At 45.6% G+C, this 22,229-nt stretch overlaps 1 protein-coding gene across 4 annotated transcripts in view; it reads right to left on the reverse strand.

Annotated features, from left to right (window-relative positions):
- The window catches only part of UBE4A (ubiquitination factor E4A), a 915,337-nt gene that overhangs the window by 304,306 nt on the left and 588,802 nt on the right, over window positions 1-22,229 (reverse strand). For all 4 annotated transcript variants that reach the window (XM_069614443.1, XM_069614440.1, XM_069614441.1 and 1 more), the window contains 3 exons: window positions 12,548-12,855; window positions 12,218-12,350; window positions 5,575-5,762 (listed from right to left, as the gene is read on the reverse strand). In XM_069614443.1, coding sequence (XP_069470544.1) covers window positions 5,575-5,762; window positions 12,218-12,350; window positions 12,548-12,855 — 629 coding nt within the window. The remainder of the gene's footprint in view (window positions 1-5,574; window positions 5,763-12,217; window positions 12,351-12,547; window positions 12,856-22,229) is intronic.

Here is a 22,229-nt window from a genome sequence, read left to right on the forward strand (position 1 = left end):
TCTTTTACCAAGGATTCCCAGCCGGACGACGGGGAATATTCACAAGCATGTGACTCCATGCCAGACCCCATGCTGGAGAACAAGAGGGACGCCAGAACATGGAGACAGCATTTATCACCTGCTAATTCTGAGGGGGTCCTGTTCCCCCAAACTCTTGTGCAGAGACTGCACAGGGGAAGGCATGCAGGAGACCGGTCTTTCTCCATGTGAGCCTATTGCTGTGGTTGGCAAAGAGCGAGCATGCTGGAGACCGAGGCGAGGAGCAGTTGTCAAGCCATGGGTCTTAGGAGCAAGAGGGGCTCCATAAACATGTGGCCGGAACAGAAGCACCTTAATAGAAGAAGGGTGTGGGCCCCTAAGAAGCCAGAAGCAGTAGAAGTTTTTACAGAAGTCATGGAAGGAGTGCGACTTGCAGAGAAAGTGTTAAAGAAGCTGGTAAGTGAAGTACAGCATTCTAATACCTTGCCGGCAACAGTATCCAGCTCCTTATTCACTCGCATATGCTTTAAAGTGAGTAGGAGCTGTTTGTTGAAGCTGAAATACCTCAACAATGGCAATGTAGCACACGTATGATATGAAAATCCTTGACTTTTGCGTGAAAAGCAAATGCTACTAAAACTCATTGTTCAACCCTTAAAAGACGCGTGTCACTAATTTAGAAGACTAAACGTTGCAAAGACCAGGCACCTCATAAGTTTGGCTTCACCCCGCCTGGTTGCTGCCAGAACACTGTTTCCGCTGCCTGAGATCCCAGTGCCGCCCGCGGGCCATTACAAGTCCCGGCAGACCGAGATATCAGGCGGTGGAAAATGTTGTGCACCATTCCCGTGGGGTCCCATAGTACTCCATGGGAATGGGTGCACGGAAGCATCGGTACTCTTAGCGGTGTCAGCGCTTCCATTGCAAACATGCCTACCGGTGCCAATGCACCTGGCTTGTCAGACCTGCTGGGTGCATCGGCCCTGGCAGGCAGAGTTGTAGTCTGCCGGTACGTTGCTACTGGCACCCTTATTTCTGGACCAGCAGACTTATGACGCCCCATCATTGAAAACGTACCCTTAACACAATTGTTGAAATCTTTCACTTGTAAAAACTACATCAAGGAGTGGTCGCATGTGCCAAATTGTAATTCTCAAAAGGAGGACTTCACCCTAGCCTTCACTTTCATAAGGGAATACAATTCAATACCAATCTGAACTTTGAAAACTACATTAAGACGTGGTTGCGTGTGCCCAATTATAATGACTAAATAAAGACTAAATTGTATTCTTAACTTTATTTAACGCGGCATACCGTTCATTTATAAGTTAAAAGTGTATATATTATTGAAAAAAAGAACAAGCATTGTCCAAGCCAAGAGTCTCCCCATGTTAACAGTGAAACCAACCTTTATGAAAGTCAAAAAGCAATATGTTACTGTAAAGCTAATAACAGTTCAATTGGCATAAGATACCAGTGTGCAAGCATTACCTGAAGTTAGGAGAGTATCACCAAGGCTTCTGGGTTATTAATTGGGCTGATGGCTGGCATAAAGGTGCAGGTAAAGTTGGGGAAGGGAAACTGGCTGCTTGTAAAGAATAATTGTGAAGTGGACACAACCTGTAGTGCAGGAGACTGTGGAAGACAAGAGAGAAAGGAGTCTTAAAGGAAACTCCAGGTTGTTATTGTGGCACACAGACAACAGAGGCAAAGAGGCTGCCCCTTTTGAAGAGTGATACTCAGAGGAAGAGTTCCTTGCCTATCTGAAGGTGTTGAAGGTCTTTAAAGTAGATCTTGTCAAAGCCTGTCTAGAAGTACAAATCACTGAAGCTGTGGTAGTAGTCGAAAGTACTGAAGCTGTGGTGGTTGTCAGTAGATGCAACACTGTAGTAGTCTAAACAAGGTGGAGTACAGTGAGACCAAGGTGACTGTTCTCATGGTGAATCAAGTAGAAGCGAAGTTGTTGAAGTGGAAGCAGCAGCACTGAGAAGTCATCCTGGCAAATATACCATTCTGAACTCTAAAACTTTAACTAAGGAAATACCAATTGTTAAATAAGAACAAAGTTGTGGAGATTGCATTTCTTTTGAACTGTGGCAAATCTTCTGGAAGAGGTGATCAAGCTTTTTGACTGGGATTACCATTGGTGCTATTTGGTGGAAGTAGAAAGTGGATATTTCACCAGGGAGAAGAGATTTGCCATAATTGGAACTTTGGTTAAACTTTTACTATGAAACATCAAAAACTGAGTTGAGACATTTGTTCATTTGGTTGGACATTAGCAGAAATGACTTTGAATCCTTGGGAAGGGAAATTACCCAAGACCTTAGAAGCTCATTTAGAAACTGTGAATGTTGTTCATGTCATGTTGTATTGTCATATATTCTGTTTATTTGTTGCTTAGTGTGAGGGCCAGTTATACTGTGTTAAGAGCGTTTCCCATTAGTTTGGATAGCCAGGGAAATCCTCAGCAGAGTAGGGTGTGACAAACCAGAAGGTGTGACAAACCAGAAGGTGTCTCCTTAGCTAGTCCCCGGGGATCTGTCATCCAGGTGGCCAGGACACAGCCATCGCTATTGGATCCAGTTCCTGGGGGTGGACCAGTGAGTGAGGATCACCTGGATGGGGGATCCTTGGGGAGTGGGAGATGGACACTGATGGGTGAGATGCAGTATCTCCTTCTTTCAGCACCTTTTCCCCCATCCTAACACGTAGAATATTTAGAAACACTGCCCCCTCCCCATTTTACCAACACAAACACTTTCACGCACCAAGAAAGACAATGGACTAACACCAGAGCTGTTTACCCAACAAGTCCCAATAGGCGGGTCAGGCAAAGCCAGGCAATTGACCAGAACCATGCACACCTGATGGAGTTTTCCCTTCCCCACAGGGATAAAAGGTGGAGCACGAGAGCACACTACGAGCAAGGCAGACCGCATGACGAGACAGCAAATCCAGTACAGCAATTCAAGAGGAGGAGAAAGGCAGCGAGAATCGAAGGGGCGACAAGCGACTTTGCCCTTTCCGATCCAGACTAGCGAAGCCTCCCTGAAAGGAACTGAAAGACCACGAACAATAGCTAATGTATGTTGCAGCAGATATCCATGGTACACGGAGCACGTCTACGCAGATAAGCAGGAGAAATATGTCTGCTACCGTGGTACCGTCCTTGCCTCCACATGCCCTTGCCTCCACATGCCAAAGATGGCAAGCAGTACCTCCCAGTCGGTGAGTCGAGGTGAGAGCCGATGAGAATCAATGAATGAAAGTTGCAAAGTGGCTAAGTAAGGGAAGTTCAAAGAACATTGACTGTTAAGGGAAAACCTGCCGCAGAGGGGTCCAACACCACGTAGGTGCTCAATCGAGACACTGGTGAATCCCGCAATTGTGAAACTACAGGTACCAGAAGATCAAAGTAGTCATAAAGCGGTATTGCCAAAATCCTCTGTAACGTCGAAAGTCTTTGCCCGAAATAGGAGAGATATCCTGCTTAAGACACTGTGGGACAAGAGTGAACCCGACGGATGGACGCCCAACAGTGTATTGTTTAAAAAGACATTAAGACCTGTGAAGTGCAACAGGTGAAGGTGTTTATGAAAGGCCATAGTGAACCAGACATAGGGACACCCACAGTCAAGAGGAATCAGAGCCCGAACAAGGGGGGATCGTAGGCTGAAAAGCAGTCACCCTAAGACTGGTGAATATAAAGATGAGAAAGCGTATGAACAAGGGCCATAGTGAACCCGACGGAGGGAGACAGATTCGAGAGGAGTCGGGCGATCCAGGGGTGAACCACTATCACCCTAAGTGCCAAAAGAAAGGAACTTTTTTTGTTATATATTGTATGTCAGGTCCTCGAGAGAAAGACTTCTTCTAAAAAGAGCCTTAACCATCGAAGAAACTGAAAACGAAACTGTCAGCTCGTGTGCTGGCAAAACTCGTGTGTGTTATGCTCACAAGTGCCAACTTATCCCATGCTCAAAATGTGGGGAAGGGTGACCTCTGGCCAACACATCCTGACTTATTTGTGAACACTTTTTCTTTATTGTAAACCTTATCCCACACTCTTTCTATATTAGTCGTAAGGACTGAATATTTTTTTTTTAGTGTAGGCCCTTTTACTCTGACTAGACGCCACAAGGACTGCCTTATTTTTCATTTGATGGTCAATGCTTGCTCCCATCTTAGATTTAGGTTAGATTAGGCATTTTTCCAACCTGCATTCTGTTTAAACAAACACCCTTGAACCCTGATACTTGTGTCTGTCTTTACTGTTGCCACCATGAGTTCCTTACAAGGGATAGTGAGGCATATTTCATTTGAGAGTAAAATGGCATGTTTTGTACAAACAGTCGTCCTCCTCGCATTACTCTCCCCTCACAAGACCATTGCTGGGGCTTCAACCCTTTGGACTGGTGGGACCAACCAGTCTTGAAATGTTTTCGTGTTCCTGCAGCCTGGAGTTGTTAGAAGCTTCCCTGTACCACCCATTGGACTGAACAACTCCAATTTTGGCTACTGTGCCAGAGGCATCGCTACTGCACGTTTTCGTCTGGAACTTCAATGATCTCCAGCTAATCGCATCAGTCGCCTTCCTGCGAGATTTCAGCATCCCAGCAACAAAGGGTCCTGGACTGGAAGGCTCTCTTTGACCAAGACTACTGAGACGTCTGCTATCACCATGCACGGTGACAAACACTGGATCCGGTCATCCCCCTCTAGTAGTGTGTCCCGAAGAGTCCTGCATTGGTGCCTGCTGCATTCGTCCACTGCAAAGGGCTGCATTTCGCTTGCGGACACAACTGGAACTTCTCTTGCACCCGCAGCTCCTGGTATCTGCTACTGGGTCCAACAGCGGGAAGACCTACCTCCAGTGATCTTCCTTCGACCTGCCAAGTCTTGGGAACAATCAGAGTATGGGTGGTGAGTAGTTGCCATACTTACCAGTGCCCCCATTTCCTACATAAGGTTTGTGAAGAACTTTAATTTGTTTTAAACTTCTTTGCTTTGGCAACACTTTTTGCAAAAGTCTTACAAAGATAAAACAAAAAGTATTTTACTCACCAGTAAACTCCTGTGAAAGTATTCAGGACTCATCTTCACATCTCCAGGAATATTTCCCTAACATTTTTCCAACTTCCAAAAGTACTTGTGAGCTTTTGGGCACAAGGCCCCATTCAACTTCAGGTTGGACTTTACAAGTTAGAGTTCCTATTCCTGTGGACTGTGGAGCAATTGCTACTACAAATTCTAACGTTTTGACATGATGTGCAGGGATTTCCAGATATGGAAAGATATTATGAAATCTCACGGCAAAGAAGCTGTCTGCCAGTTCATTTTCTTGTGGCCTAGTGGAAGAAAACACTGGAACAAGAAGAATACTTGTTGCAGGGATATGAAATGCTTTCATTCCATCCATAGACATTAAATCTTTATACTGCTTTTGAGACCAATTCTTTAAGATTTCTAAGAGGCTGCTGCAATAATTGTTTTGGAAAGATGTGATGGAGGCAAAATAAAAGGCAACATTTGACCTGGCACCGTTTGACTTCCAGAGCACTCAGTCAATCGCATTTACACACTCCTACGTACCTGTAAACTCTATGTCCACAAAGACCTTGATGAGGGCCTCTGCCAGGTGTGCCGCATGGCGGTAAGAGCAGAAGACTCGTTCCCTCTGGAAGACACTGGACAAGAGAGGATTCTGGACAGTCTCCAGATGGGGCATCACCGCCTCCAGCACTTCTGCCAACTTGGCACGCAGATGAGGGTTCTTCATCCTACAGCAGAGCAAGAAAAATCACAATGTGGTCCCCGGGGGCGAACAGCAAGGAGCATGTGCCACACGGGGTAAGGATCCAAGGTAGATATAGATGGTAGCACTTCATGAGGCAGGGAGCCCAGGGCTAGACAGCTGGGAGAAGATGGGACATGGGGAGGCAATATAGGAGCAGACTGGTTGGGTGCTTTGAATATGGATCATTAGCACTCTGGGTGGGGATGCCAGCCAACTGAGGGGCTTGGAAAGTGGGCAGTATTCACTGGTATAAGCCTGAGTTACCCAAGTGCTGTGTGCCCCTTGGCCCGTGTGCCTCTCCTGCTCCCCCTTTAACCCCATGCCACCTTTAGCACCCATTGGTGATAAAGGCTAAAGCAAATTGAAAAAAAGGAAAACCTGCCTCACCTTCCTTCCTGCGACAACCCGCTTCTGTGACAGAGAGTCTGCATTCAATGATTAAGTCATCACACTCAACACTGAAAACGAATTCCTTTCCCAGAAGCAGCGCCACTGGGACCAAAAGGTCATTAAGTCACTTTTAAAAAAACAAATATATTTTAGCAACACACCTAGGCTTTTTTTGTGGGTGCTGCTGGAGATACAACACTTGAGGTTGGGCTGACTGTCGGTAACGGCATGGTCATCCACATTAAGAGACCCTTGCTTCCCTCTGGCCCTTAATTTGGGCAGCAGACAGTTACTGGCAGGATCAGCCTGCCACTGCGGATTAGATCAACTCAGTAACTACAATAGACAAGGATCCAAAGCACATATCACTGGGAGTGCCTGTGACAAGGGACAAAGATTCAAGTAACAGGCAGCAAGGAGCATGTGCTACATAGGGCAGGCTTGAGGTTGTGGGCATGCTGCCTGGGTCAGACATTACAAGAGCAGACATCTATGGGTATCCGCATCCTTACACATGGATACCAAGCAGTAGCAGCTGGATTCACATGGAACAAACGTATGTGGGCACATGCTACACGAAGTAGGGATCCCAAGGGACAATAAAAAAGGGGCACATGCATCTAGTAACATGTGTAGCGATGGAAAAACAGGGAGTGACTGTTTATGGGCATGTCTTATATGAGACAGCTGCTACATTGGAAAGTGGCCACAGAGGTGGACTGCAGGCACCATGATCCAAAGTGGTACAGCTTCCTTCATTAGCACAAGACATTTTTTTTAAAAACTATTGCGGGAACAAGAGCAAATTTAGACCAACATGGGCAGAACACAAATCTTGCCATCTTTAGTCATCTAAACCCCATTTTCTATGGTATAACAACAAATCCTTGAACAACCAGGAAGGCCTAGAATTTAAGTAACGCAGGCTCAAAATTGTCTTGACCACTGATGGGAGGGAGGACGAGAGGCGGTGCGGGGATGGGGAGGGAGGGGGGAGAGGGAGCTGGCAGAGCAGGAATGGCTGGTATACAAGAAGCTGAAAAAGGTTTTTATTCCTGGTGTTGAGATTTCCAAGGATTGTGGGGGAGGAGGTGGGAGGGAGGTGTCAACCCATCATGACGAATAGGAAAGATGGTGTAGCCTAGGCAAACCCAATCAGGGTAGGTAGCAGAGCAGTAAAATCTAAACTCAAGAAGGGTGCGAAAGAGGTCAGGGCTACAATGAGACATACAAAACATTACAATAATTCTGGTTATACAGAAGTACAAAAATATACAATTATTTATTAAGCCTTTAAAATACACACTTCGCAATGCAAAATTAAGGTAAGCACTGTCACACAATTACTATTGAATACATATGTGCATCCACCATTGGGGGTTCTAGAGAGAACCCCTACACTTTACCTTAAAGACAGTTGTGCAACAGTTAGCATATTTATCAGCAATACCTTCAATAACCGTATGTGGTAAAATCAGCAAAAAGATAGAAAAACAATCGATTCAAAACCATTAAACACAGGCAAGTAATCACTTGAGAAAATATAGTTCAAACACTTGGGAGCAATCATAGAATTAAATCTATAACCCTTAGTAAGCCCAGCCCTGACATGGAAGGTGCCTAGTGCTCTGGGGTCGCCAGTTCCACAAATTACACTGTTAAGGTTTACTATTGGTTTGTGCAAAGCCTGTGGTCACCCTAGCCACGAAAGGAAGAAGACTTCTGCGGAGCATGCAACCTCATGAGACCTCCAGGGAGCAAAGTAACTAGGATGCAACAAGAGTCACGATGGTTAGGCAGAGACAGGCGATCTTCGGTTGACGAACAAAGGAGCATGACCTGCACAGCTTCTGTCGAGACTGGAAGGCTGAAACTGCAGGAACAAGCATCTTGTAGCACACATTGAAGATCCTCTAAGTTGCAAGTATGCACTTGGAACAGCGATGGCTGCACCAAGGTAGCCCCGGAGAGAGCAGGTCAGTCCACCGGGTGGTCCAGGGACCATTCCTAAGGCTTAGAAGGCACAGATCCTCAAGCAAAGGCCAAGAGTGGTTGTTCCCACTGGTCGAGGGGTTGAAGCACTGACAAGGGCCTTCTGGAGCTCACTATAGGGGAGCAGGCTTTCACTGGAACTTATCTGGAGAGAGGACTGGTCAGCTGTAATGGTAATCCTTCAGTCTTCGGGGGGCTGCACTTCATTGTAGGGGTCTTGGCTTCAATGAAGATCTGTCAGGGGTCTACCTTTTATCCAAGATTTGGACAGATTTGCCACCACGTCCACCAATGGTAATGATCTGTAATATTCAAACTGGCAGGGGATGTCCAATAATGGACAGCCACTGGCTAAACATTCTGCCCAGCAACAGATACTCGGGCACAGATATGGACTGAGACCAGATGGTACTAGCCCACACATCCGACAATAGACACAGGACGCCACTTTGCCCATGAAAGCTGAGGCTTTACCCTGGAAAGGACTTCCAAGAGGGCAGGAAGCGGGCCAAAGGATAGGGAGAAATATTGTGGCATAGCCATTTAGAGTATATGGTACACTTTATGGCACAAAGCAGTAAAACGCAAAGTGCGTGAGTAAAAAGTAAAAAAATGAATAGAAAAATATCTGCTACCACCAGCCCATCCTGTCCACATTGTATATCCAAACCGCACTTCACTTTAAGGCAATGGGTGCAGCTTTAAAAATACAAGAAATCCATTAAGGAGGACTGTATCCCGGTATTGATAGTCTTATGGACTAATTGGTTTCCCCATAAAATGAGCACAAAGCATGGAAAGTAAAGCTGAAGGCTGTACTTCCCTCCCAAAACATCTGGCCAGCACAAAAAGCAAAAAGAAAGGGTGTCCTGTAGAAGTCTGAGAGGAACAAAGAAAAAATGAACATCCTCCTATGTCCTGAACTCAAGAAGGCCCTTGTCAGTGTTTCGTCCCCATGACCGGTCAGAACAACCAGTCTCAACCGCTGCTCAAAGAACCATGCCAGCTGAACATTCAGAAGTGTCCCTGGACCAACCGGTGGACTGACCTCTCTCCTGGGCCATCTTGCTGCGGCTATTGTTAATGCATCCTTGGAGGCACTTCAACTTGAGCTACAAGTGGCCTGCTCCTGAAGTTCAGCCTTCCATTCCCAATAGAAGCTGTGAAGGGCCTGCTCCTTTGTTCACCAACCGAAGATCGCCTGACAGTGGTGACTACCGTTGATTCCAGTCGTCTTTGTTCCCTGGAGGTCTCCTGCTACACAGAAGTCTTCTTCCTTTTGTGTACACAGTGACTAGATAAGCCAGTCCCAAGAACCACAATATGGGTTCTGCGACCAACCAAAACTAAATCCTGCATCCTATAATGACCTCTGCACCCACAACCCCTGGACTTCCCTCGACAGGGCCAAGTGCAGATGTAAGTGGGCGCAATGGATTCCAGAACCTCTGAAGTGGTCTCAGGGAAAAATCGGAGTAATGCGGGGGGTAACTTGACATATCTGTTTTGTTCCCCCTCCTCCTCCATAGGGGTACATGGGCAAAATGGCCTGGCTTATCTCTGCCTTTGCGGACTCAAATTGGGTGGTGGTCAAGTCAAGGATTCCCCCACACCCCCAAGGCCTTCTCTAGTATTGTGGGATGAGGGAAATACTTAACTGAATGTTTTGAACATGAATCACAACCACTGGCATTGCTCAATCCAATAGTAAACCAACCTAAACAGTATAAGTAGTGGAACTGGTGACTCTAGGGCACTAGGCCCTATATCCATGTCAGACCTGGACTTACTAAGAGCGATGGATTTAATTCTAGGATTGTTCTCAGGTGTTTGAACTTTATTTTCTCAAGTGATTACTTATCTGTGTTTTACTAGTTGTGAATCAACAGTTTTTCTATCTATTCACTGACTTTACCACATTGTTATGGTAAGTATTGCTGATACATCTGCTAACTGTTGCTTACCTGTCTAAGTTAAAGTGTAGGGGTTCTCTCTAGAACCCCCAAGAGTGAATGCTTATATGTATTTAATATTTTCACCCGGGGAGGGTGCGCCAACCGACACAATCCTTACCTGCTTTTCCAGCCACCTGAGGCCCTTCCCCAGATGTCGCTTTTTTTTTTTTTCTAACGTGGGAGCCTCTCCATGTTGCCCCCCCCAAAATAACCCAATTGCACTCCCCCCCGCCCCCGACACCAACTTACCTGCGTGACCCGAGACTTGCTCTCCGGACCAGATCTCCTCCCGTCTGTCTGCCACAATTAAAATAGAAAAGGGACTAGGTCCCTTTTCGGATGACAGTGGCCATTATTTTACATGCTTTCCACGACTTCCCTCATCCGAAAAGGGAACTAGTTCCTTGTCAGTTTCAATGGCGACGGGCATTGTTTTACACATTTTTTTCTCCAATGAGCTCGCATAGAGCTGATCTCCCGTCGGATGAAAAAGAAAACCATCTGCACCATGGTAAATCGCAGGATGCAAATAGCTTTCACGGCCCGGGTGAGGGGCAGACATGGGCTTTAACGGGTCACAGCCTGAGGGGACGCCCGAGCCGGCCTGGTGGGCTGTTAAAGCCCATGTCCGCCCCCCCCCCGCAGGGTGTAAAAGCTATAGTAGTTAATATTTGTGCAACAATACTTACTTGAAGGAATTGCTTAACGTGTATTTTAAAGGCCAAATAAATCATTGTATATTTTTATAATTCTCAATCTAACTTGACTTGTTCAAGTGCTGTGTGCGTCTCATTGTAGCCCTCGATCACTCTCGCACCCCTCTCAAGTCACCTACCTTAATTGGGTTCGGTAGATTTCACTTTCTTTACTGTTCACCATTGACGGTTAGCTTCCCAAACTCTACCCCAGGGCTGATTTTGGAAATCCAGCTTAACACTTACAAAAAACTATGAGAATTGGACACCAAGTAGGACATCGAGGTCCTGCAAAAGTTGGGCAAACTAGCAGACTTTCTGCCATCATTTACTAAAACTGGGAGCCCATCCAAATACCCTGGATCTCGTGCCCTCAGATCACACTTAGATGTGTAAAGCCCTTTGTTTACTGAGTCGATTCATTTTACCCCATTTTGCTATTACTCTGAAGCAGTCGTATTGGCGCATTTGAGAATACACTAAAAAAGCACCTGCTAAATAGCGACAAACAAGCAAATTGAGTAGAAGAAACAACATATCTCTGATATGCGGGGATAAGTGATCTGCAGAAAGAAAATACTGAGGGTTGGCATGGCTTAGTTTTTGTTATTATGATTAGGGTTTTTATTGAGCACTGACCTAGCTTTGGGAAGCAACCAAGCACTTCACAAGTAATTTCCTATGGAACTTTCAACCTGCTCTGCTAAAAGCCTCTTTAAAAGAGTGATGTGTTAATGACGAAATAGGCTATTCAGTGGGTATGACTGGCACCAAAGGAGATCTTTACAGATTGCACATTATACATTATACGTTTGAGATCATAGTTTGACTTCACATTGCTTTGTTACTGTACATACAAGCAGAGGCGTATCCAACGCTGCATTTCCCTGCTGCTACATCACCTAATCAGCCAGTGACAATCTTCTGCAGAAAAAAGGAGCAGCCCTCTCTTTGTATTATCAACTTGGGTTAGTGTCTGCCCCTCTACACTTCCAGTCCCTGATCAACATGGGCTTCTCTGCAATTTCCACTATCGAAACTACTGGTTGTGTTCATAGCACCAAATCAGGTTTGAGTTCCGGCCAACGTTCTCTTTCCTCTGTATTTCTAGGTCAAGAAAGGGCCACTTGTCCATACAGTGACTATTACTGGTGCCAAAGACGACTCACATTTGTATGCTTCCTGTTGTGGAGCAAAGGGCCTTACACCCCTTTATGCGCTACGTTCTGGTGCCAAGTCCCGCTAATGTCTGTATGTGCCCCAAGATGGTGCACAGTAGCCCTCACCTCTCTATACTCCCATTTTGATATCAGCAAGACCCTTTAACATCCCTATGCTCCATCTTGGTGTTGGAGGGAGCTTCACAGTGCTCTACGGTCCCTATCCTGGTGCAGAGGGCCTCTCACCTCTCTACGCTCCCTGTGAAGATGGTGACGAAGTGCAGGACCTGCTCCAGTGAGTCTGCCGAGGTCTCCAGGACATCATCGGCAAAACGCCGGAGGAAGATGAAGAAGTCTCCCAGGTTGTCAGCAAAGAACTCTGCAGGCAAAACATAGTTGCTAAGGTTAGGGTTAGGGATGACATACCTTTTGGAGTTTGGGATTAGAGAGTGCAGGAGATATGGCCTTTAAGATGGTGTAAATCGAAGCTGAAGAAGCAGTGCATATGCATCGCAGGGATGGCATGTACAGATTATAAACCCCTGCAAATACTCCTCAGGAAGACAAGTAAATCACCTGGTACAAATGCCAGCATGCTGTGCTGCACCTCTGGCAATGGGAAGCTCAGTTCAATTGTCTCGGTTCCTCTGTTCCCGATAGCAAACTGCACCAGGAGAAGCGCCATTGAAACCTGCAGGTTCAGGCAGTTCTGCAGCATCTGGGGTTCTGTCATGACAGCCTTGGTGGAGAGGTAGACTGTCATAAGCCGCTCAAATTGCTCACGCAGGGCCTCAGATGTCGGGCTGGAGCTTTGCTGGGATTCCCTCCATGTTACCTGTAGTCGGTGTAGACTCTGGTTCATCTTTACCATCTGATCATGCAATCTAAGAAAAGGCAGAGCGATATACATGAGGTTAAGCGAGCACTGAGAGGAAAGGGATATGACTGATTATAGAGGGGCTGACAAACGGCAGTAAAGATATGACAGAGCTCCAATAAAAGGCAGACATATGGGACGGTTTAGACAATAGCATTTCAGTAAGGGCCAAGACATGACAGCAATAAACAGATACTTCAGATAGGGAATGTATACAAACAGTTCTTTATTTAGGCATTAGCAATGAAAAACACAATTAAACGAATACATACATACATATATATATATATATATATATATATATATATATTCACATTGGTGTGCTCTGCTAGGAGCACTAACACGTCACTTTGAAAATACAGCTAGAAACAGTTTTCAGAATACTGTAAGTGTAATAAAGCAAGTGAATAAAGAAATCGGACCAGGTAAGTGATCAACAATTTGAATTTAATAGACTTATGTTAGGGCGGATTACAAAACTACTGTGAGATAGCGCTTCGGAAAGCCCAACTTGGGTGAACAGGCTTACACTACTTAGGCTTATCCTGGATCACACAAGAGTTTCGTAGAATAGCGAGCAGCAAGGCTTAGTGTAAGGAGGGAGTAGGGCTGTAATGAGGTACAAAGAACTCACAGCATACACTTGGTCCAAGAAAACAATGATACAGTTTCTTCCTCCCGCCTAGTCATTGCTCCTTCCTCCCCTCCCTCCTACATTTCATGTTACAGCACTAGCACGTTCTGAATGTCTCAAGGCCTACTAGGAATGTTTTTGTTTTCATCATCTCTGTTTCCTCCCCGACATCCTCTCCCATGCATGTTCTTGTTCAGCACTTGCACAATCTGAATGTCTCAAGGCTTAGTAGGATCGCTTCTGTATTTTTTTCTTCATCCCAGTTCCTCCCCTCTTGTCTTGATGCACCTTGCCACAGTTATGCTACGTAGGTGCATTACAAATAACCAATAAATAAAGAAATATAAATTAGATTACAAGTTATATACCAAATAGTTATTTATTATACACACTAAGGCACACTGTTGTAACTTTCAAGTCAAGTAAGTACTATAAGAACACTTGAAATATTCTTTGGATAATAAACCACAGATGTAGTCAAATTAGAATAGCTTTTCAGGAACAAATCATAATGTAAAACCATCTGAAACATATATGCAAACTTTTCCAAACTCTTATAATAATGTTTAGTAACTTTGTTCCAGCCTGTCATAAAGAGTCCAACCCTATCCTACGAGAGTCTCATAATGTTCAGAGGTTACACTGGTCGTGCAAAAAGGTACACTGGCAGCCTGAACAGAGAGCTTATCACAGTAACCAAAAAGCTACAAGAGTTGAGAAAAGGCATACATGGCATCCCCTCAGCCCTCCACATAAGGTGGTGTGTGCTGATCTTGCAAAAGAAAAAGCAGGTAGGATAAAAAGTATTCCACTGCCTTGTTAACGGAGTTAACCAAGGTAAAGTAACGAAACATTAAAGTGGAATGCTCTAGGAGCTTCGAGCAACACTGTACAGAAACTGCTGTCCTGCTGCTTTAGTAAAATATGGATGCCAGAAAAGTTGGAGGAAAACATGACTCCAAAATGAAATACCAAAAAAGGTTCCCAAAAGCAGAGTAAAAGAATGAGCAAGTGTGCAAAAAGGTTCCCACTCACTCAGGAGAACGAGTCAAAAAGTGCAGGTGGAGAGAATTTTATACAAAAAGGGAAATCTACTCTTAACAGCTGAAAATAAAGGAGTTACGAAACACCATGCAAAACCTGAAAACACAGGTACTATTCTTAAACAGTCGTACCCTAGCCTGAAAAGAATGAGCCTGGTGCCCTTAGAGCCAGAGGTCCCAATACAAGTATTTTCAGGGATCAGTGATCACTGCAGGCCCTGTAATTTTGGGTGTCTAAAAATGTCAAATCCGAAAATGGTAGTGCGCTTTGATCACTTAGATCACCATTTCCTGCATCCCCCTTACCCGCTACCCGTTTCCCCCTAAAAACCTGTGGGCTGCACACTCACCTTCTTTCCGTTCCCTCGTCTAGGCCCTTTCCCTGCGACGTCAGTTTCCAAACCCAAATGTGGGTTGGAACATTAGGACAAAGGTCTTCTTATTAAACTTTATTATCCCCTGCTCTCCATGCAATGGAAGCGGGGAACACCCCTGCAATCCCTAAACCCACTATACTGTTCAAAGGGAGCGGGGCACCCCCCCACCCCCCCTCTGCCCCCACCCGTCTCCCGCTCCCACCCGCCACCCCCTGCTCCCCTTGTTCGGTATTCTGGGGTTTGCCATTTTCGTAAATACCGAATGTGCAGTTAGAGCGCATTCTGCATTTTATTTACGTGATTTTCAAGTGATATCCTTTTCAGAAGGCTAGGAATCTCTTCAGGAAGTTGAACATGTGTAGTCTTGAGCAAACAAGTAGTTTGTAAGGGTTCCAAAGTACAATAACAGAAGTAAAGTTCTTTAACAGAGCCTCTCCCAATCCAACCACCTTAGGGGAGATCAAGGGGAGGATGCCTGACCAGAAACCCATGGTTCAAGGCTAGGCAAGGGAGAGGTAGGACCAAGGCATTACTCTCATACAACCGTAGACGGAGGGGGATGAGCCAAATCGGGAAGGTTTACTCACTTCTTGTTCTCCAATTCACCCAAGGACCAAATTAGGAGTTCCTGAATTTGGTAGCCTTCTGGATTCATGCCTTGGTTCTGTTGAAGGAATTTCAGTGGCCCCAGGTACAGCGGTTACTTCATTTATCAGGTTATTGGGTCCCATTAGTTCATGGCTGCAGGCTCCGATGGAGCAGTTCTGGAAACTCATCCAACACACCGACTATTGGACCACCACTACAGCAGCAACCTCAGAGGACTCCCAGAATGAGATGCAGGCAGACGACAGTGATGGCCATGTACAGCAAAAAAGGCAGATGTGTATATAGTACTCCAAATGGCACTATGAGGGGAAGATGCACAAGACAATAAAAAAGACAGCACAAAAGTGACGTGTGCAGGTAAAAAGAGACAGAATATTACTAAGAGTGTGAAAATTTGAAAGTGCGACAGAAGATGGAGAATACATAAAACCACCTTTAAGTGGACTTTATGAATGGATACAGTGTGCCAAGGCCAAAGACTGGCATAAGACGTGTGACACATGATGGAAAGGCAAGAGGGTAACCAGGAGAAGCCAGGGGAGTGTGAACCTGCTCATAAAGCCAAGAAGTTGACAAAGAAGTTAAGTGAATGTGAATCTGTACACAAGGACACACAGAACAACCTGTGTGGGCTGAAGAGCCTAGGGTTCTTGGTTGCACGACCTGTGATGGGTGGAACATGTGGTCTGACAAATGCACCTAGACCAGGGAGGCCTGAATTGGGAAAGCCAAAGACTGTGAAATAAGCCAAGAAGGAGCACTGAGTGAACTGTTAATGCACTCTAGAAGGAGGGTCAAGGTGACCTAGGTTTGTTTTGAACTTTGAAAGACTGAAACCAGTACAAGTTGCTACGTTGAAGTCTTGGGGAAGGGAGCCCTGAGACTTGATGAACTGCAATTACTGTCTTGAGGACGGAGCCTCAAGACCCCTTTTCGTTTGAACTATTTTGCATCGAACTTGGGGAAGGGAACCCAGAGCAGATGATTGTGTGGGGCTATACTGCCTTGAACTTGGGAAAGGTAATCTTGAGGCTTTTGTGGAACTGTCGAACTTGGGGGAAGGGGAGCTGAAGAGGTAGTTAAGAGCTGGCAGAAGCTCAGCATTTTGCATTGATCACCATTTCTTTTATTAGCGACATCCCTACACATTGTTCGCTTTAGTGTTGTGGGCAAGGATAGGTTTCAGACACAGACAGACTTAAGTTGAACTCTTTGACTCAGACTTTCCTTGGTTTCGTTCAGGTAGGAAATCCCACCTTAGCATAGGGCAAGTAAGGCCTGCTACCATTTTGACATTTGATTTAATAAAGCATTTTATTTTGAACTTTGAATCTGTAGTCTGTGTCTTACTTCATGATGCCTTCACAGATCCAAAAACAGACTCCCATTTTCCAGATCCAATCTGGACGTAAGACAGAGCCAGCCGTGTTCAGGGTGCAGGAGGGTGCGGGGGGAGTTTGGGAATGGGGCTCAGTCTTTAAAACCCCCACATGTGCCATGCTTGTTAAACCCGGTGCCACCCGTCATCACCCAATGCCTCACAGCACTTTTTAGGGGCAGTATTCTCTTTTCTTGTGTAGAACTACAGGTCCCAGAAACCCTGGCAGCAGAAAAATCAAAAGATCCACGAGAGAGAGGAAAGTGGACCACTACACAACTTACCTGTAGTCAGATGGAAACCGCTTACTATGCACTGACAAAACACACTCCAACGCAGCAGAGCGAAAGCTACACACCACATGAGCAGATTGTAAAGACGCCATCAGTCACGGCTCACAAAACTGCGATGAAAAGGAATGCAGGGCTTGAAGGATTTTTTAAAGTATTTTACCTGTATTACCTGGCCGCTGGTGAAAAAGGGAGGTAAATATTGTTCCCTAGAGTCAGGTGAGCGTGGCAGATAATGGAAGAGAAGGGAGAGTCAGAACTAGAACACTATAGTACGGGGAAGAATGGAGTGCTGGGTGTGGGTTGTTTGGCAGTGCTGGTGCGGTCAGGTTGAGGGGAGGCGGACCAAGAGACCAGGCGGAGGAAGGATAGTTGAACAGAACATGAAGGACACTGGTGGAGAACCTAAGAGGTGAGGTAGTGACTGTGAAAGAGAATGTTACCTGTGTATTAGTGTGTCTGAATGACTGTTGAAAGTTGTGAGTGAGGATTAAGGAGAAAGAGTACGATACCAAGTGAGTGAGACGAGTGTATGAGCGTGTGAAACGGGCAGCTGTGTGAATGGAGAGGAAGGAGGACAGTGGGGAGGGGAGGGGAGAAGACCGGAGAGTAGTGGGTAAAGGAGAGAGCAGAGTGGAGAGTAAGATAGGAGAGTGGTGAGAAGACTGGAGAGCTACATAGTAAAAGAAAGAATGTGTAGCCAAGTTTGTGAGACCAACAGACACACAAGAAGGGAATACAGAGGAGAAAGAAGGCGAGAGAGAAGGAGGGGAAATGCTGAGGGAGAGGAAGAATGAGGAAATAAACATCAGGGAGAAGAATGCAAGTGCACAGGAGTGCCGAGTGCAACGATATGGGCATTTGAAAAGGCACTAGGTCCTATTGAGAACCCGACATCCAGGGGAACTGTTGGGATAGGTTTTCCCATAAATGTCCAGGTTTTCCCATAGAATGCCCAGGAGGGGGTAAGATAGGAAAGGCTGAAGCCTTTAGGCAATTATTCTAGTCAGAAATATAGACAGGAGTAGTTGCCAACCTAAGGTTGAAAACTAGCAGAAATAGGGAAGCCTTGGCTTCATTGCGAGACCTTTTTCCTACTGTGGTGCTGCCCACCTTTGCTCATCGGACCACCAGGACGTGCTTGGCCAGGTTCCCCAGTCTTCTACGAGCCATCCTTGCTGTTGCATTTACTTCTTGCTGAATGGTCTCACTCCTAGGAAGGCTGATTATTCTTCATTTCCACCATCTGGTTTATCATTGGGTCGAGTTTCAAGTCCCTGGCTGTTAGGGTCCTGAAAGCACATCTGTAAAAGGTGAGTTGTACTCATCAGTTCATCCCTCCTTCCTGGAACAATCTTTTTGGGAAATTCCATTGTCGGTTCATACCTCTGGACCTTCCATAATTAACCTCAGGGGACCCTGTGGTCACTAGTTTGTGGGGTACATTTACCAGCCTAGCAGAACTCCCCAACATTACCAAACTGCACTTCAGCAGTCACCAGCAGAATGGCTGCGCTGGCTCCGTTGAACACTATTGTCTTGCATCAAAAATGCATTTTGCAGTCACCAAAATAATGGCTGCCCTGTCTTTACGAGGCACATATGGGGCGAGATGAAACATAGAATACCCTGAGAATTACTGCAAGTTATTTTTCTTCATGTGCACCAAAAAGAATTCAAAAGCAGCCTAGTGCAGCGCTGCTATGCTGCCAGCTTAAAACCTCCGACTGGAAAAGAAAATATTCTGTGTTAAAATGGCTTGACACGGATGCCCTTTCCATCTTTTCAACATGAGTGTTTCCAGTAAGACACATTCATGCCCATCTATCTTCAAGCCATACACCAGCAAAAGAGGCCAGTCCTCCATGAAAAGCATAATCTGTCAAGCAAATCTGTAAAATAGCAGAGAAATTAACTTCAGCCGCATGGCAAACATTTTCCCTTTGCAACAATCTAACACCGTTCAAACTCTTCAGAAAAGCCCTCTACTTTTGTTTGATGTCAGTTTCAGAGAATCCTTGTTTTGGACAGATTTCTGTGTATGAGAAATTGACTAGGGTTATAAATAATGTTCAGAATATGGATGCAAGGAAAAATCGCATCTGTAAAAGTGACATTCAAGAAGAATTAACCCACGTGTGAAATGGTGCTTTTGCCAAGCAAGTACAGGTCTTTTAAAAGTAAATGTTAAAATTATGCCCTGTGCTTGCACAGAAATGTGATTGGAGTTGGGGGTTGCCCTATAATGTACATATTAGTCCCAAAAGACTTGGCTTTTGTGAAAGAAAAAAAAAATTAAAAGCTGTTTGAAGACTTCAGAATGTGCTGTCAAACCGGTTTTTGCAAGGCAGGCACTTCAAAGTTGCCCTGCCTCTCCTGGGAACAGAATTACTTCCCCCAAGTGGACCAGCCCCCTGGGCACATGAAAAGGGCCAACGTGGGGGATTTCCCAATCTCAGACTGCTTGGCATTCTGCAGCCAAAAGACAATGGACTGCCAGGACCCATAGGTGTGAATTCCTGGTGACAACTCTCCTTAGCTGCAACTGCCAGGGTCAAAGAAGTCGTCATGACCACCTTTGAGCCAGTGGGCCAGAGAGAGACATTTGGCTTGGCAGGTGGAAAGACTGCCTCTTTGGGGACAAAGCTGGCCCACCTGGGTCAAAAGACTTTTCTTCTTAAAACTTATTTCTGCAACCTGAAAATGCAGTAATGTGAAATTTTTAACAGTTTGTCATTTTCGTGCCTTTAAAACAAGACTATGTGGACCTCTCTAGCATGGGGGAGGGAGGCGCAAACACCAGAAAAATGACATTTATGAAAAAATTGTTCATGACACGGTTATGAAAGTTGGATGCAAATATGTCACTCATTGATCGGCTTCAATGTACCGATTTGTAGATTTTTAGGGGAGACGATTGCCATTAGAAATTGCCAAAGATTATTAGAAGGACTAAACGGCATTCCAAAAAACTTGGGAGTTGGAATGACAGGATCTGTGTAAAATATGGAATCTGCCAATGTGATTTTCAAAAGCGCAACAACTGTAAAAAGGTGAATTTTTGTGTCATAACCAATTTTGGTAAAAGTAACTGTGGCATGGCCCTGTATATCATAAATGCACACAGCATAAAACTGAGTCAACTCCTTCAGTCCAATATTTTTCCAGGGGTGAGGCGACAGTAAAGCTTGACCTATTCGATTTTAGAGGTAGGCCTAGCTTAGTTCAGCCCACATAGTAAAAATACCCTGTCATGCTCCTTGTATAAAGGGGAGGCCTAGAGAGCTCTGGGCAGACACTCTCTTCTGACTTTCCAGCTCCAGCACATCCAGAGATTGACATTCCATATTTACCCAGCAAAATTCCAGATTCCAGAAGCCAGGCCGGAGCTAGCTGATTTATCCTGGAAGTGCCATCATCCAGAATTAAACCCCACAAAAATCCCAATAATTCAGGGAGCAAGGGGGAAAGGCAGTGGTACCCTTTTTGGGATCATCCTCTGACCAGACCTGCTTTGCCCAGCTGATGCACCTCGCTATCTACTGACACCAGACCCCGGTTGCCTCGCTGAGTCCCTAGAGGAGAGATTAGCTGGTGCACAGTGACCAGACTCCTGTCCCTGTCCAGAGACCTGGTTAGCTGTCCAAGCTACCCCCACTCAAGTATTGGTTGTAAGTATTTCCCTTCCCCTTAGCAAAACGTAGCATATCCCATTTTGATACCTTGCCATTTGTTCCACCCTATAAGTAATCCCATAAATACCCTAGTAACTTGTTATAATGGTCAGAATCCTCTGTGCATCCTGTTTTTGATCTCCATGTGTTAGCACCATACTTTTCTGTCCTCTTAGTCCATTGCATAAGTCCTTAGTCATATTTGGAATAAACAAATTCCCACATAGAGACACACAGTATGCAGGGGGGTGGGGGGCTAAGACTTCAGCTTAACCCTTTTCACGGGCAGCATTTGTCTTCTTTATAATCTAGCCACAAAATTATAGTTGCAGTAGCACTTATCATTTTCCTTTTTAAATTGATTTTTCCCCCCCGTGTAGTGCTAGTATCCCTCTTAAGAATCTTATCCTACCAACCACCAAAAGTTACCCTTTCACTGTAGTCTCACTGCTATGTGCCTTGGTATGTTAGCATAAAAACTGAAATTTGATTATCTCTGTTTAATTCATACTCCTACGTCCCGTCCCCTTTCCTCCATACTTATGGGACATTCCTCCGTCCTGTGGGATGGGACCGGAGCACTTTGTAAAAAGCATCACATTTTTCAAAAAGGTGTCCTCTTTTTACATAGGGTAACCCACGCGGCCGTAACCCGTCCCTCCTTAGCTCCACCCAGCGCATCGCCCAGTCCTTTACTCCGCACGTTCGGGACTGGGCGCACCTGCATCTTCGGAAGATTTTTTTTCCTTCCAGTGTTGTCCTCTCCTGCTCAGGCTTAGCAGTCGCGTGGTAGTCCATCTATGCCGCTTCGGTTTGATTTTCCTAATTGTTCTTCCTGCAAACGAGGCTTCGCTAGGGCGGATCCCCATCCTCTTTGTTTAGTGTTTGAGTCCGGACCACCGGTGGGACTCATGCTTCTATTGCGATTCCCTTTCGGTCCGGGCACTTCAACATCGTCTGGAACGGTGGGAGGCGGTGTTTCTGCACGTTCCTCCTCTGCATTTTCAGAGTTTCATCGATGAGAAGAGGCGCCCGGTAAGTTCTTTCATTTTTAGGGCACCCCGACCGGGGAACTCCTTCCTGGGGTCTTCGCGGACCAGGAGGGGCTTTAAAAACTCTGTCACTGGGATTTCCCCTCAGGTGCCTTCCAGGCCTAAGAAAAGTACCAGAGTTTTCTCCGAGGGTCTCCGTAAAAGCCTACTCACACCGGATTGCAATCCGAGGCCCCTCCTGTGGGGGCTATTCAACAGCCAAGTTCTACTGAGGCGGTGGGTACTGGAGCTTGCCCTGAGGCCTCTATTGAGGTTTTCTGTACCGAACCAAGGTTCGAGGCCCCTCGTGAGGGAGCTGATACTGGACTCTGGTCCTAGGTTCCT

The sequence above is a fragment of the Ambystoma mexicanum genome, chromosome 9 (genome assembly GCF_040938575.1).
Source record: "Ambystoma mexicanum isolate Mex_15411 chromosome 9, UKY_AmexF1_1, whole genome shotgun sequence".
NCBI classification, from domain to species: domain Eukaryota; kingdom Metazoa; phylum Chordata; class Amphibia; order Caudata; family Ambystomatidae; genus Ambystoma; species Ambystoma mexicanum.